Raw genomic sequence first — 17,831 nt, forward strand, 5'->3', positions numbered from 1 at the left:
GTCTTGTACAAATGTACCAGAATGTCAGAAAGATCAATGTTTCTTCTACTTTTCAGGATTATCTGTTTGGTCATCTTGATCACTCAGATCAGCATCAGATTCTTGAAGATTGTCTGGTGTAAGTGCTGAAAAGGTGTGTCCTTAACGCTATTCCTCCCAGCGCATTCCTCGGGTCCCGGCGGCTGCAACCCCCGACTCGTGTCGGTGCAACCACACTTGCAATTTCCCCAAATTGCGCCTTTCTAGTTAACAGTTTGCTCTCAGCTCAATATCCAAGGCTCTTGTCCGGTTTTGAAAATAAGATAAGATCAATATGATTTGACCGTGGAACGTTAGGTTACGTATGTAACCTGGTGCCTCAGAAGAACTGGAAGCTCCGGTCAATTTATCTATTTGGCTGGCGTCCGTCGTGTGACCGTGACATGACGGCGTACCAAATAACCAAAATGACTAGCTATCAATTACCCATGAAGCATTGAATTCATGAAGATTTTTTTGTTTTTGTCGCATTCCTAAGGCAATAATTTTATTACCGGCGGGAAGATGCTAATGTATCCGGTAGGAGACTCAAAGGAGACTCTTTGATTTGGCTTAGGAATGCGACAAAAAAAAAAAAAACTCCATGAATTCAATGCTTCATGGGGTGTGTAATTGAAGCCATTTTTTGGGTGAACTACTCCTTCAACCAAACCTTAACCAAAAAGAAGTGCAACTGTAACCAAATTGTTGCAATGGAAAATGTGTCATTACACAATGAATCAACAAATTAGCAGTTTAAATTATGAACACTATAGGGACACTATAGATTCACTGTGGTGAGAATCAGTTGACTGACCTGGTAGGAGTCAATGGCCTCTCGGTCCAGTGAGCGCGTGACTGACACGTCTCCTGTATCTATGTCGATGGTGAACACACCTCTGGGATCCTGGTCAGCACCAGGGCCTGTCAGATGAAACATATGGTTCACCCTCTTCTCTGCTGAGATCACCTGTGAAACACACACACACACACACACACACACACACACACACACACACACACACACACACAAACACGCACACGCACACGCACACGCACACGCACACGCACACGCACACGCATACGCATACGCACGTGTAAGTTGTCTGACAATGCGGTTTTATTTGACACCTTTACCGTGACCTGGAGAGTTAAGATAGCTGTACTCACATGGGACTGTCATGGCCAGCAGCATACAGAGGTACCACAGCAACAGGAACAGGCAGGTGAGACAAACAAACACACAAAAATACACCAAAACATTAGATTTATATTCAGTAAAACAGCAAACAAGATTTAAAAAAAAACCTGATTCATGTTAGAGTCACACACACAGCAGCAGGAAAACACCAAAATTCTCTTTTGGGTCTCAAGTGAAAAAGTTTGGGAAGCCCTGAAGTAGACAAACCCATTACTTGAGTCAAAGTATAGATACCGCTGGTCAAGTATTACTTGCTTTTATAAATGCTCCAGTATTCAACAGAATTGTTTTTTATATCACCACATTGAAGTATTGTTTGCACAATGCATTTACAGAACCTGGTGTAACTCTTTCAACCAACCTAAGGAATGAATTTACTTTCTTGTCGAACCACTATGCTACACAAAGCCTATAGAAACACCAATACAAACTTTAGGATAGAAATGCAATCAAATCGACATTTTCTATTTAACAATTTGTTGGTGATTACTTCTATTGTACTGTCCATCAGCTGAGAATTAATTCTGCGACCAAACACATTCATAAGATAAATTCATTCAACAGCTGACATCAAAGCTTAAAGGTAACAAGTAATGACAACCTTCATATGGGTAGTGGAGTGAAAAGTACCATATTAAAATACTCAAGTACAGTACAAATACTTGAAAATGTACATAAGTACAATATTCAAGTAAATGTACTTAAATTACTGTCCACCACTCCTTGAGATCAAATCAGGAGAAATCAAAACTATGTCATAAACTATAAAAAGAAGCATCATACTGTATGTACTGTGTGCATAATTGTGTAGTGTTTTCTTCTTTCAATTCCATGTATAATCAGTAGGGGTGTGCCGATATATCGTCCCGCGATATATCGCAATGCGTTTTCGTGACGATATGTATCGTTTTGGGAAAAAAAATATCGTTTTTATTTTTTTATTTTTTAACAATAATAATCAGGCATGCACACAGCCCCGAGGTGAAAAGGGTGACAACATGTTTTTTTTTTTTCGTGTCAGGTGTCACACTATTGCCCTATTTGGATACAAAACGGCTATTGTAGCTGAAAAGCTACAAGTTTGCATGTCTGAATAATGCAAAAACAGAATTATTTGTTTGCATATTTGCTTTTTTTCTCCCCCATATATTTTCATAATAAAAAAGTGCGTATCGTATCGTATCGTATCGAAATCGTATCGAAGTTGTGAGCCCAATATCGTATTGTACCGTTTCGTGAAATTAGTGTATCGGCACACCCCTAATAATCAGGGTGTATTCATAAGTAGCCTGTACATTGTAGTGACAGTCTATTTACATTTCCCCTAAATGATCCTTGATGCTCTGTTTTACTATTTCAATTGTATTACAAGAGTACATACAGAGCTTGTATTCCACTGGAATTGTTACCAAATAATTGATCTGTCAGTATGAAAACTAATTACCTTCCAGCACATTACATTTACCTGTCGAATCTACCTGTCAACAGTGTTGCTCTCTCTCTCTCTCACACACACACACACACACACACACACACACACACACACACACACACACACACACACACACACACACACACACACACACACACACACACACACACACACACACACACACACACACACACACACACACACATCCATGCCAAAGTGAGTTCACACACACATACAGTGCATGTCAATCATCGTCCTGCCCTCCACTGACCCTCATCAACTTCATGAGTTCTGTCAAGAATGTCTCATCTCCACCGTGCCTCAGCACCACAGGGATGCAAGGAGGTCACCTTTAATGAGACACTTCTCTCTGCATGTGAGGGACACGGGCTGAAGAAGAACATCTTCTACTCTCCACTTAAAAGCAGTGGTGTAAAGTAACTAAGTACATGTACTCAAGTACTAAAAGGACGACTTCACCCATTTTCAACCTATCTTCATATAATTGGTCCTCACTAATGCTCATGATAATATGGTACCGTTTACTACTCTACTACTCGGTCTGTGTCTCAGAGGAGGGCTGTGGACAGTTCAGAAACCTGCCTACCAGTGACATCATCGATTAGGAATCCAAGCTAATAGAAACTGCAGAATTTCTATTCCTGGAAAGTTAGCATGCTATAATAGAAGCCATTGTTCTCACGTTAATAAAAAAAACAATAAAACATTTGAAATCTTGTTTGAAAAAATGAAAAAAAAAACTGCCTAATTATGGCAGGTTGAAAATGGGTGAAGTCGCCCATTGAGTGCCAGTCGCGTTGATCTACGCAAACCTATTTAAAGCCGCCACGTGCCAGTCGCGTAGACCTACGCGAAGTGGTGCTTTTTTCTGAAAAAAAGTTCACATTGCACTTTTTTCAATTTTCGATACGGCACATTTCATTGTGCTGTTTTACCGTACAATGTCAGTACAAAGTCAAAGAGGAGTATATTTTGAATTATCAATTTCTAATCAATGGAGCAATTATTTTTGATTTCTTGTCCACCTTTGGAGTTACATAATGGCAAGGCAAACCTCTACCAAAGTGGTCTTGCCCTTTAAGTACAATTTTGAGATATTTTTTACTTTACTGGAGTACTTCCAAGTTTCAATACTTTTACCTATTGTACTTTTAATCCACTACAATGATTTGAAAACTTTAGTTACTAGTTACTTTGCAGATATGAATTATTATAAAACATACATTAACCACTTTAGCCCTATTTTATACATAATAGCCAATCTACAAGCTCACAACGCGTCGCGATGCGACGCGTTGTGGGCTTGTAGATCTGCTATTTTCAATCATTTTAGAACTTTTACTTTTGGTACTTCAAGTAGATTTTGATGCCAATACTTTTGTACTTTTACTCAAGTAAAATTTTGAACACAGTCCTTTTACTTGTGACAGAGTATTTCTATATTGTGGTATTGCTACTTTTACATAAGTAAAATACTTCAGTACTTCTTCCACCACTGCTTGAAAGTGCATGTGAGATGGAGCTCTCCACCCTTCAAGCCACTCTGTCATTTATCTCTAGCGCCACTTCATTTTTCTCTCAATCGCTCTCGTCCCTCTCCTCCACATGGTCCTCGCTCCTCGCTTGTTACTCTCTGACAAGAACCATCCTCGTTAATAAACTAACTGTCCGTCTCTCACTTCATCATTTCTCTCTCTCTCTCTCTCAGAACCTGCAGTTGAAAAACCGATGACTGAGACACACAATAATCTGTCAATGATAAATACAGGATACAGGAGGTTGATTGTGTATGTGTTCTAGTCATGTTTCTAATGGTCAGTTCATGGGTAGTCAGCCCATTCTATTAGTAATTAGATGCTATTTATATTCTAATTACTTTTCTTTGGTTGGTAAATCATGGAGAAGATGACCATAACATGTATGTATTTAAAGGGCTTTAATTAATTCATTGCAAATGAGCAGATCTTCACTTGCCTACTGCAGCTATATTTGTATAGTTTACACGTGGCAAATTCTAAGTCATGTCATTGCAATAGCAATGCTATTTAACTGTATTTAGCAATCATTATTTCTTATAAAATGAATGATTACTATCTCATTATACCCACTAATTACCCACAATTAGACTCTGATTTACCGGCTACAAATTATGCAAAGCAATACATGCACTGAAAGTCCAAAACATCATAACTTTAAACAAGCAGCCTAATTTCCCTTTGGGGATCAATAAAGTATTTCTATTCTATTCTATTCTATTCCATTCCGTTCTATTTCAATATCAAACTCATTTATTGTACTACAAAATATGTACGTGAATCAAGACATTGCTTCCATTGTCAGTCAATGAATTGTTAATTGTGCAAATGTTAGCTTCTGTTGAAAAAATAATTGCTATACTAGAGTAACTGCTTATTTGTATAAAGTTGAAGCCTGCTAAACTTTCTTTAGATATCTCATCAGCAGCCATAATTTCACCCAGTCTTTCCATTTGGCCCAGTGCTGATTAGAAGTGAATGACTCCAGGTCGCTGTTTCTCTTGCAGCCATTATGAGGGGTGAGACTACATTAGTAACGGTATGAGTGCAGGGTGACTCAACAGTGACTGTTGAGGGAAACCCACTAATTGACAAATTCAAACTTAGTTTAATTTTTCAAAATAATTCAGGGTTTTACAGTAAAATACAGTGAAGGATGACTCACTTGACAATATCACCGTTTTACCCACATCCCTGTAGACCAGCGCCTATGGTTTTTAGAACACTATTAAAACTCTGAATGATTTGTCTTTATGATTTGTCTTTTTCCACTACAACCCTAGTAAAATATCTCGAGAGTCGCTACTCTGTTTTTCCTTACATTAAGACACTAGCATCACAGTTATCCAATGTTATCCAACACATTCACATGTGTGCATGTGAATGTACTGTATGCATGTGTATATACATACACAGTATAGATATAATATACATACAGTACTGTATGTATGCATGGGAACAGTATATAGTATGTATGCATGCGAGTGAATACAGAACATGCATGCCTGTCACGCTGCAGCAGAGCAGGGACCCTGTGTGATTGAGCTTCCACTCTTGCCTGCTAATCAGAGGGATGAGTAGAGGTAGAGTCCTCCTATAGCGCCATGATGATGAGGAGGCTACAACAACACCTCATCACAGCACACAGAGAGAACAATGGGGCAATTAACTGCCCTTTGATTGGTTAGGTAGGCCCGCGCTAATAGCATTTTGCTGCCTGTAGAGAAGTGACAAATAAACCCTCTTGATTCTAATAGCAGCCAATCAAATCAGGCCTGAACAGGACAAGGAAGTTGAGGGACCCTTCATGGAAACAACTAAAGAGTCAAAACAAGTGCAGCATCTATTGTGTAGGGGTGGCGGGACTGTTTGGAGGCGTTGTTTGTATGCCTGACGTCATCGTTAACAAAGAGGCTGACTTTTAAGAGGACACTGAATCATTCATGTTTTGCTTTCGTTGGCTAATGAATCCATCTGATATTCCCAAAGCAATTGAAATATAAAAAAGCAAGACATCAAAAGAGAATAATGAAAAATAAAAGTGACGGCAGATTCTATATCGCCTGCAGCTAATGACAGGGGTTCTAGCCTTGTTAACTACAGGCAGCAACACAGTCAGTCACACTCCTCTGTTAAGCTCTGAAGGGTAGAACACCTCTGATGGTTCAAACCACACAAACATGCTGTTTACACCATTTCAAAGCTCTTCTTATCCTCTGCTTGTGCATGTGCATGTGCATATGTGTGCATTTGCAAACAGCTACCATAGACAGGTCTGATGATGATTATCCAGTTGAAGAAAAGATTAAAAGGGAGGATCATTCTGTTCTTCATAAGACAAAGCATTAATTAGAGTAAACAATGCTTCCACTGTGTGTGTGTGTGTGTGTGTGTGTGTGTGTGTGTGTGTGTGTGTGTGTGTGTGTGTGTGTGTGTGTGTGTGTGTGTGTGTGTGTGTGTGTGTGTGTGTGTGTGTGTGTGTGTGTGTGTGTGTCTGTGTGTGTGTGTGTGTGTGTGTGTGTGTGTGTGTGTGTGTGTGTGTGTGTGTGTGGGTGTGTGTGTGTGTGGCTGGCTGCTACACTTTGTAGTGATAAACTTTTGTAGTTTACTTTGTAGATCACATACTGTACAGTAAGAGAATCAATTACATTATTCTTATTTTGGTTGAAATGGGAAGAGTGACAAGGATGGAGAGGGAGAGAGAGACAGACAGAGGGACAGCCAGACAGAGAAAGGGAGAAAAGGAGAGGGGGGGGAGAGAGCAAGAGAGAGGGACATTGATTGAGTGAGCTACATAAAGTAAGAATGAAGGTATGAAAGATTGTAGGAATAAAGACAAAATATAAACTAGTTGACAGCCACATGGTAGCAGGGATGAAGACAGGGAGGAGAAATGAAAAGGAGGTGTGCTGACAGGCACAGAGAGGCAGGATGTGCTCTGTACAGAAGACGTGTCTGTTCTCCTTGCTATATTAGCTGGGGGTTCATTCCTGCAGACAGCACTGTTTTATTGGAGCTGTCATGTCATGTCAGAGGCGTCCTGTTGATTTGTGAGCCTGACCCTGAGGTGAGGAAGGATAAACACACGTTGAAGAACTGACAGCAACCACAGCAAGGACAGCTGAGATGGATCCACGAGTAGAAATTGGTGACATCTCAAGCTGATAAATTCAAGCCAGAGTGACAGCCCCCCGAAATAAAATAAGCAAAAACAATATGCTTAAGTGTAAATTTTATCAGTGTGTGCGCGCCTGTGTTTGTGCGTGCATTCACCCATTGCTTCTTTGTGTGAATGCGTTGAATTGTTGCAGTGACAGTATAGCAAATGTATTGCAAGTGTGAGAGTGAGAGTTTGTATGCTCCAAAGCATCAGTTCAGTGAACCAAACACAGTCTTCTCTGTCTTAAATGACCATGGTATGGATGGAATTCACATGGAGTCATGTCTCAAAATTATTCATTTTTATACACCAACTATTATTTTGGTATCGTATGTCCTTCGTCTATCCATCCCTCCCTCCGTCCGTCCGTCCGTCCGGCCGTCCGTTATTCTTCTCATTGCTCTACTGCCACCATTTGTGGTCTGATTTGAATGAAACCTCACAGGATTCAGTACCAGCATATATATCTTGAAAGAGTTCACGTTTCAGCGACAGAGCCCCGTCTATGAAAACAATCCTGCGGCCAGCAGGAGGTGTGACGGAATGCAACAAGGTTCCTCCTCCACTGGGAGTCAATGACATGAAAGTATGCAACTGTGAATATACAGTAGTACACATGTTGAGAAAGCACACATCCAGGCACTGCTTCCACACAGTCCAGCATACAAACACTAGAACCAGAAATGTCTCCTGCTGCTGACTGCCTCTCTCCCAGAGAGAGGGGCTGATAAATTGAAAAATGAACATCTGCCAAGTGGAAGTAATGTTGAATAAGAAGTGTAAAAAAACAAAACAATTTCACTTAATTAGTCCGACAGACCATACAATTGGTCAGACGGTGCACATTATAACTAAGCCTATAAGCCTAACCCTAAGCTTAACTTCACAAAAACGATGCCTAACCCTCGCCTTAACCCTAACATTAACCTCACAAAAACAATGCTAAACATAACATCTCACTAATCTAAGATTTGTCGGACTAATGGGCAACCCTCTACAAACCTGACTGTCATTAAAGGATGGAGTCTGGCTGGAGCGTAATGAAGATGTATGGATGGAGAGGGAGTGATGACGGTATAGAGTGGATGGACAGACGAAGTGATGAAGATATAGTGCATACATGGCCGCCATGGCATACTGGCGGCCCAGCATCACTTAATGCAGCCCGCAGATAAATATCGGAATACTGATATATTATTGATTTCAGCTGTTACAATTCCAAACATGCAACAAAAACTAACCTGGATTCCAATTCAAAATTAGCAAAAATAGCAGATCTACAAGCTCAAAACGCGTTGCGGTGCAGCGCGTTTTGAGCTTGTAGATCTGCTATTTTTGCTACTTTTGTGTGAAATGGTCGAAGTATGGCATTCATTTACGAAAAAAGTTAAAATACGGAGAGAAGAGGTGTTTGCCGGACAGTATATGCAATGTGGCCCTATATGCAATGTGGCCCTCTGGAGTGAGTGTGGAAATATAGTGGCCCTCTCCATCATCAAAGTTGCCCACCCCTGATATAGTGTATGGTGAGAGGGTGCAGAGGAAGTAGTTGTAGAATGGAATTGTTTGATTGCTAATGATCACATCACGTTACTACAAAATCTCAGTAACACCTTGAACCTTCTCACTTCACTCTCTCTCCCTCTCTCCCTCTCCCTCTCTCTCTCTCTCTCTCTCTCTGTGCACAGCCCCCTGCGGACTGTTCACAACCCACCAAATGAAAGCTTGCGATCTCACACTGTGTCCCTGGTCCTCTCAGCCCCCCTGAGGTTTCACACAGAGAACAGTGTTAGCATAAACAGGAGGCTCTGGCTCTGATGATGGGGCTCTAGTGTGCAATTATCTATGATGAGCAGGGCTCAGTTTGGAATATGTTTTCAAATGCCGGTGTGAATGGGCACAGAGAGATGTGGTTGATCCTAAAGTGTTCGGCCTCAACAAAGGTGCTTGTCACACCGAGATCCATCAAAGACTAACAGAGACATACATATGGGGCTAAATGTAATGTATGGTTCCACGAGCAACTTTCTCTCAATAAACTCTGTGAAGCCATGTGTTCTTCTTCTTATGCTGTGATTCACACCTGTGTTACCTGTATGTGTTCTTGTTATCACCAGCTTGTGGGAAATGCTCATTTTAGATCACTCACCATCCTGCATTTTGAAGCAGAACGTTGAGGGATTTAAAATGAGCACTGCCCAAAACAACTTCAGTCACACGCCAGGTGGTAATGAGCACACACAGGTAACGCAGGTGTACAACTCAGAAAAAGAAGGAGAACAATTAAAAGTATCATGCCTGTTAATCGACATAAAGTTGCTTATAAAAGGATAACGTTGTATTTTTGTGAAACAAAGAATCTAAAGAAACAAAGAGGATAACCCAAGCTGTCCATAGAGGCGCAATATTGGTGAGTTTATCGTCGTTTAATACAATCAGATTGGACTTTTCTGTGTCATGAATAGGGCTGTCAGTGGAAGGAATTGCAACTTGGAGGTTGGGACCCTTGGTAAGTTGCTTGCGCTAGATCAGCCCATGTGTTCCTCACCCTGCCAATGATCCTTGGAAAGGGGGCTCTCTGGTTCTCTGTGACGATCATAGGTGGAACCAGCAGGGATCTCTTAGACCTGTAGGACAGCGTCTGACCAAGACCCAGGATGTCCTGCAACACAGAGGATAAACACATTACACATGAACGCACGCACACAGCATGCAGTTACAGTATGCAATTGAGGGGGGAAAAAATCCTATAGTTATGTGCCTGATCGCTCAGCGATTTGTGTCCAAACGCTACAAAGAATACATACATGTTTCCGGTTCAGATTTGAACCGGTTTATTATAAAGTGAGTTGGGATATCAGCATGTACGGTATCTGTGAAGTAAGTAGTACATTTTCCGGGTCATATTGTCTTTATATTTTCTTGACTGAGGTACAGTATGTGTGACGTGGAGAGCATTGTGAATAAATCTTCACCTCTATAACATTAAGTTGTCTACTGAGTCTGCCCACTTACCACATTCCTTGATACTCTCAAGCTAGACTATATTCCACACACACCTCCAGAGGTAAACAGTAATTGTCTGATGTCCTTGAACTTCAACACTCACTACACTGTCACTGCATCTCCACAATATTTTATGCGCTACCTCTGTGCGTATCAGCCAGTCACAGTGATAGGGGGTTTTGAGGACAACTGGCTTGTGAATCGCTTACATGTGTAATTCCTGCACATTCCATGACTGTGAATATGGAAGATTGAATGGAACAACACATTCTCACTTCCAACTCAATATATATAAGACAAGCTGGGAAGCAATGACCATAATGTCAACATGGGAGGTGAAAGGTACCCCTTTTGCATCTAGCATGTTGACGCGCCATTAAAACATTTAACACAAGGAAGACAAGCCATCAGAAGCAGACTTGAGCCGTGAGAGGCACGCCTGATCGAGGCACTAGCCGAGCGAATGCCTGTGCTGAGCGGTGCGAAGCTGAGTCAACACCGTTCAAGTTGCATACGAATAGGGTGAGAATCAGTTTGTCCTCGTCAACAGGCGATGCGACATGGGCACCTTTTGCGTCCCAAGCTGACGTCCGGTCACATGTTGCCCAAGCATGTTATGGGTTGGGAGTGAGAATGTGTTGAATGGGAAGATGCCAACAATTATTGAGAAAGCACAAGAGCAGTGAGATGGGTCAAGGAGGGAAGAAGGCCTGGAGGACATGAAGGAGAGGTATACAATTATGAGATAGTAGATACTTAAAATGTTATACTTTAATTCAGTGCTGAATACTTGAATTATGAAAATACTGCCATTGTAAAGCAGAGGAGAGGAGCGTGACATCAACCATATTACAAATTCATACTCAAGTTTTCAAATTCAATTCTTTAAGACATTTTTCTTATTACTTTCCCCCAGGAGTTCAATGTGAAAAGAGAGTGAATATGAACAACTGAGAGATGACAAGGTTTTCACCAAGCCAAGCTATTGTGTATGCAGAGGAAGGTAATTTGAAATGTTCCTTTCATGCTTGGGAACACAACAGAATAATCTCATTTCATCTTCATCAAGGTTCTTGTTATATATTGTGAGAAGAAATGTTTTCACTCTGTGATCGCTGATGCAGTCAGGGTCCCTCTGTTGGCTGAGGTGTTGAAAGAAAATAACGCCTGTCTTTGACACTATGAACGAGACAAGTTATTACTGTTAACATGGAGGCTGTGACCTATAGGAATCAGCACGCACGCGCACACACACACACACACACACACACACACACACACACACACACACACACACACACACACACACACAGCTTGCTGTAGTGTATATTATTCCAGCCTGGTTGCCAGAGAAAACATTACACTGTACGTTTCTGCCAATCATAGGGTTTTTGAACCCCAAAAACGTTGCACATCAACATTTTCAGGGAAGGACCACGTGGACTCAATCCTGGATTGTTTCGTTTCATTACATTGTAAATGAGAACTATAGGTTACTTACGTAACCCCGGTTTTATAAATTGCGAACGAGCTGTTCACATATGGGGATCAGCGCCCCCTGGCGATGATATACAGAAGCTTCACATTAACTCCCTCGGGCCAATCCTCATTGGCCCGGTGGGCCGTCAGTCGCTTTCCGGGAAACCCTCCCCCGAGGGTATAAAGGACCCGGAAAGCGGAAGTTACGTTCTCTTTCACACCAGCTTCCTTCTGCCGAGCAAAAAGAAGGGTGTTTTTGTGAACAGCTCGTTCGCAATTTATAAAACCGGGGTTACGTAAGTAACCTATAGTTTTATTACATTGCTCTCTCACTGTTCACATATGGGAGACATAAACCCCCTGAATGTAACCGCAAATCACGATACCCACAACCTGAACCAGGGCCCCGCCCCCCCAGGGGCGGGGCCCACGGCATCCAGGTGCCAACAGACCCCCCGGGTCTGAGGCAGAGACCAATACATTTAGTGGGGCCCTGACAGACCGTAGTCTGCCTTATAAACTAAAAACCAGGCACAGCCTGTCTAGTTAGTGGGGGGCCCTGACAGACCGAAGTCCGCCTTATTAATCTAAGGCCCAACCTTCGGCCATCAACACTAAAGTAAGGGGCATGAACAGATTGTAAGACCGTTCTAAGCACCTAACCACCTTCAGGTGGAAGCCACGCCCAGAACCGTGTGCGCCATAGAAGACGACGCCACGTTCAGGCTGTAGAAAACAGCGAAAGTCGAAGGAGACGACCAACTCGCTGCCGTGCAGATGTCCTGAATAGACACTCCTTTGAGGAGGGCCCAGGACGTCGATACACTTCTAGTAGAGTGCGCCCTCAGACCCTCAGGCACTGGGGCCCCCCTACTAGCGTACGCCAGGCGGATGGCCTCCACAATCCAACGGGAAATTGTGGACTTAGTCACCGCCAGTCCCCCAGGCCCAGGGCCCAGGGAGACGAAGAGCTGGCTGGGGCGGGTCAGGGCCGCAGTCCTCTGGACATACAGCCGCAGGGCTCTTACTGGACAGAGACAGTGTAGCCTCCTATCCTCATCTGAGGCAAAAGGAGGCGGATGAAAAGCCACCAACTCAGTTGGCATAACCACCGCCAGGTGGTTTTTTGGAACGAAAATCGGGTTAGGTTTGAGGACAACCCTGCTGCCATCACCAGCGAACCTCATGCACTCCGGAGCCACCGAAAGAGCATGCATATCGCTCACCCGTTTCGCTGTTGTCAGCGCAACCAGGAGCACCGTCTTGAACGTGAGGAACTTTAGTTCCACCGTCTCCAATGGCTCAAAAGGAGGACGAGAGAGTGAGTCGAGCACCAGGACCAAGTCCCACGTGGGAAACAAGGATCGTGAGACAGGATGTTCACGCAACGCGCCCTTCATGAACTGGCACACCAGGGGCTGTTGTCCCACGGTTTTCTTACCAAAACCAACATGGTTGGCCGAGATGGCCGCCAAGTACACTTTGATCGTCGAGAAGGCATTCCCGAGATCCAATCTATCCTGTAGGAAAGTCAAGACGTCAGCGACCGAGGCCTGGAACGGGACCACGACCGGGGACCTTCCCAGACACCACTCCTCGAACACACTCCACTTTGCCCCATAGACGGTTCTAGTGGAGAGTGCCCTAGCGGCCTGAATAGTGGCCACCACCCTAGGTGGCAGCCCTGTCGCAGTCAGATTGTCCCTCTCACAGGCCAGACCCAAAGGTCTAGGTCTGCAGGCCTGTGATGATGAATCTCGCCCCCGGCCTGCTGCAGCAGGTCCTCTCGCAGCGGGAGGGGCCAAGGCCGCTCGTATAGCAGGGGAGCTATCTCCGACCTCCAAGTGCCCCCTGCCGGAGCCACCAGCAACACCGTCAGGCCTCGGAGCCTGACCCGTTCCAGAGTGGGATGGATCAGCTCCAGTGGAGGGAACGCATAAAGCAGCCCCCCTGGCCATTCGTGCGCCAGGGCGTCCAGGCCCAGCGGGGCCTGACCGCTCATTGAGAAGAACAGTGAGCACTTCGCGTTCTCCCCTGATGCAAAAAGGTCTACCTGAGGCCGTCCAAATCTGATCCAGATTTGGTCCGCCACCGCGGGGTGCAGTGACCAGTCCGAGTAGCGAACCTTGCCCCTGGACAGAAGATCGGCACCCCTGTTCAGAAGTCCAGGTACATGAGAGGCGCTGATTGATTTCAGGTGCGTGTCGCACCACAGTATCAGCCTCCGTGCCAGACCGTCCAAAGTAGGAGACCTCAAGCCTCCCTGCTTGTTGATGTAGGCCATGGTCGTGGTATTGTCCGTCCTGATCAGAACGTGACAACCCCCGATGTGGGGCCTGAAGTGTTTCACTGCCAGAAAAACCGCCATCAACTCCAAGAAGTTGATGTGGGCGGTCCTCGTATTGCGGTCCCACAAACCCCTGGCCGTCCGGCCTTCGCAAGTTGCGCCCCAGCCGGTCAAGCTGGCATCGGTGGTGATCATCTTTCTCGAGATGACCCTCCCCACCGGGACGCCCTCCGATAGAAAGGAAGGTACTTTCCATTGTTGGAGGGATCGCATGCATTCCGCGGACACCGTCGTGCGGCGAGAGCCCTGAGTGGCTGGGATCCGGAGTGAGCCCATCCACCTCTGAAAAGGTCTCATGTGTAGCCTGCCGAGGCGCACTAGAGAGATGGCCGAGGCCATAAGCCCTGCCGCCCTCATGCAGACCCTGTACTGGACCTTGTGTCCCAGTTGAAACATGGCCAGACACCTCAGGAAGGAGGCTATCCTCTCCTGAGACAGGCGAGCCCTGAGAGAAACCGCGTCTAGATCGATACCTATGAAGGTAGCCTGATGGGACGGAGTGAGCACGCACTTTGCTAGGTTCAGCGTGAACCCCAGGGAGGTCAGGTGCGACACCACCAGGTTGGTATGGTGGCACGCTTCCTGGCGCGAGGACGCGCTCAGCAACCAGTCGTCTATGTAGGTCGCGACGCGGACACCCCTCCGCCTCAGGGGAGCTATCGCTGCCTGAGTGCATTTCACAAACACCCTGGGACTTAGAGACATTCCGAAAGGAAGGACCAGGTACTCGTACACATGACCCTCGAACTCGAAACGCAGGAATTTTCTGTGCGGAGGGTAGATAGGGACATGAAAATAGGCGTCCTTGAGATCTATTGAGCTCCACCAGTCGCCCTGGCGGACCGTGCGTAGTAACGCTGCTGCCGTCAACATTTTGAACTGAAAGGTTTTCAAATACCTGTTGAGAGCTCTCAGATCCATGATGGGACGTAGCCCCCCTCCTTTCTTCTTGACGAGGAAGTATCTTGAGTAGAAACCTAGACGGCTTTCTCCCGGTAGTACTTCCCGCACGGCGTTCTTTAGCAGGAGTGATGCAATCTCCTCTCGTAACGTTACCGCCGCTTGGCCACTCGCGTGTGACAACAATACTTTGTTGGACATGGGTGGTTTCCTGGAAAATTGCAGCCTGTAGCCCCGTGCTATTGTACGGAGCACCCAAGGGTTGGCGTCGCATTCTTTCCATCGCTCGATGCGGAGCGACAACGGATTCGGAGGGGTTATTATTTGTGTCGGGTGTACGAGCGCCGCCATCTTTGTCGTGCTCGTTGGCTCGGCAACCCTCTTTGTTGTTACTCCTGAGTACGCATGCGCGGCCAGTGTGAGAGCCTTCGTCTTGGCTGTGCTTGTTAGCCTGGTTAGCATGCTTGGTGCTACATGAGGGCTCATGCGCGCGGCCATCTTGGAAGGCGTCACGTGTTCGCTCACAGCCAATGTGTGCGCCAACACGTGTTTCCTCAAAATGGCCGACTCTTGTGACAAAACAACAACATTGGGGCCTAGTCTTAACTTGGGGCGTTTTGTGGAGCAAGAAAAATTTTGGCGTGACCCGTGTAGGAGATGACGGTTTTGGCCCGCCATCTTGCCTTTGTTGTGTCCCCCGCTCACCAGGGACCCCTCGTGAGGGGTCCCTGATGAACGGTGGCTCATTAGTACTTTGGTTGTGCTTTGTTGTATTTTTTGGTTGTTTAATACAGAATCTGTTTTCATAACAACATTTTGAACAAATACAGCGGCAGGTGACACAGGAACATTCACAAAATCGTGTTTCATAAAATGTACATCTGGGTGTGTGTGCTTCTTTGCGGGGCTTCGGGAGCGATCGAACGCCGTCTCCACTCGCTCCGTCGAACATCTCCTCCTCTTCCTCGGTGAGCGTGGATGGAGGCCCGTGGCCACAAAATCCAGTCGAAAATCCCCCGTCTGGGGGGAGAGGGAACCGGGGGAGAAATTGTCCCTGCTCACTTGGCAGGGTTGGACAGTGTCATTTATTCTGCTCGGCGCGGCGACCCCTGTGACTGCCTCTCTGAGGCCGGTTGTTGGCGGGGCGCGCGCGGCCACGGTCATCGTCCCGACGTTCGCGCTGTTCGCCTCTGCCAGCGGCTGGTGGAGCAGAATGGGACTGGTTCTGGCGCGAACCGGTCTGACGGACCTGTGGCATCCTACCCCTAGTTGGCTGCCGCGAGGGACGGGTCTGGGGCCGAGAGAGAGGTGGTCCAGAAGGAGCCTGTAAACAGGACATGGCCGCCTCGTCCTGGGCTTTGCGCGTCGCGGTGCTTTCTTGGAGATAAACCATTGCGCCATGGAAGAGGTTGCCAGCGGTTATCTTAAGGTTCTGGAGGTGCTTTTTGTCGTCCGGGCCTTTGAAGGAGACGTGATCTAGCCAACGTCCTCTCTCGTGAGCGACGCACATTCCCATGACTCTACCGTTCCATTCTGTAGTATTCTTATTGAGGAGCATAATCTCCCGCTGGAGGCGCCGCATCTCAGCCAGTTGTTGTGGCGTAGCGGCGTTTCCCGCCTCCGTCATAAGAACCATCAGGGACCCCTGTAACAGAGCAGCAGCATTGAGGGCCCTGGCGCTTGATGTTGTTGCCTTGTAGACCGCCCTCGTGGCAGCGGATCCAGCAACGTCCTTCTCGGTGGTGAGGCACGGTGTCTCCTTTGTTGTAGAGAAGGGCGCCTTCTGGCTGCGCGGCTGGCTGTGCAGCATGAAAGTGGCCAAACTACGGTCCATGGGCGGGAAGGCCGAGAGGCCGAGTTCGCCTGCGCCCGCGCAGTCGATCTCAAAACGCAGCTTTTTTGGATCGGAGTCCGGAGCCAGAGGAGAGCTCCAAGACCCCGTGAGGCCGGCAGCGAAGCCCTTTGCCAGGGGAAGTTTACACTTCTTTGGGACCTTCTCCTCCACGGAGCCAAGTCCCTGCCACTCGGAAGCGCTGGCGGGGGCCACCTCGGCCTCGTCCGCGGGCCATCTGAGACCACATCTCACGGTGGCCAGTTTGTAGATCTCCACCAAAGGAGCCTCGCTCATGTCGGGCGGGGGAGGTGCAGCTTCAACCTGGGCTGTAGCCGTCTCCACCATTACCGTAGGCACAGCATCGGCGAGTGGCGTTGCAGGTAGCGGTGGGCCGATAGCTGGGAGAGGAGGGCCGCGGTCCTCCGTCTCCAGGATGACGACCTCTCCGTCCCCCTCGACCTGGTCAACGACCTGGTAATCATCACCGTCGTCGTACTGTTCCACCTGGTAGGTGGCGAGGGTCTCGTCCTCACCGTCATCTCTGCCTGAGCACCCGCTCCTCGCCGGGGAAGAGTAGTGGGAGCTAGCTCGGTGAGGGCCGCCGCTGTGTTCCGCTGCGTTGTCTCCCCTCGTGGGAGAACGGGAGCGGGGACCGATTGATTTTAAACCAGGTCTGCGTCCGTCCCCTCCGTGGAGAGAGCGATCCGGTGGGTCCAAGGCCCGGGCGGAGCCGGCTGCTGCAGACGGGCGAGCCCGGCGAGAGAAAGCCTCCTCTCTGGCCGTGTAAGCGGCGGGCTGTCTGCGGGAGGAGAAGTAGCGGGAGGCCGCGTCGTACTCCTCAGGCTCCTCGTACGTGGTATGGGGAGGAACGTAGAACCTCTCGGCCTTGAACAGGCGA

General features: G+C 46.7%; 1 protein-coding gene across 1 annotated transcript in view; it reads right to left on the reverse strand.

Annotated features, from left to right (window-relative positions):
- The window catches only part of LOC311047444 (cadherin-13-like), a 249,065-nt gene that overhangs the window by 108,256 nt on the left and 122,978 nt on the right, over window positions 1–17,831 (reverse strand). Inside the window, exons 4-5 of the mRNA XM_084060172.1 lie at window positions 9,916–10,029; window positions 836–988 (exon numbers count right to left, since the gene is read on the reverse strand). Coding sequence (XP_083916298.1) covers window positions 836–988; window positions 9,916–10,029 — 267 coding nt within the window. The remainder of the gene's footprint in view (window positions 1–835; window positions 989–9,915; window positions 10,030–17,831) is intronic.

This window comes from Gymnoscopelus microlampas (assembly GCF_963454915.1).
Source record: "Gymnoscopelus microlampas genome assembly, chromosome: 6".
NCBI lineage: Eukaryota > Metazoa > Chordata > Actinopteri > Myctophiformes > Myctophidae > Gymnoscopelus > Gymnoscopelus microlampas.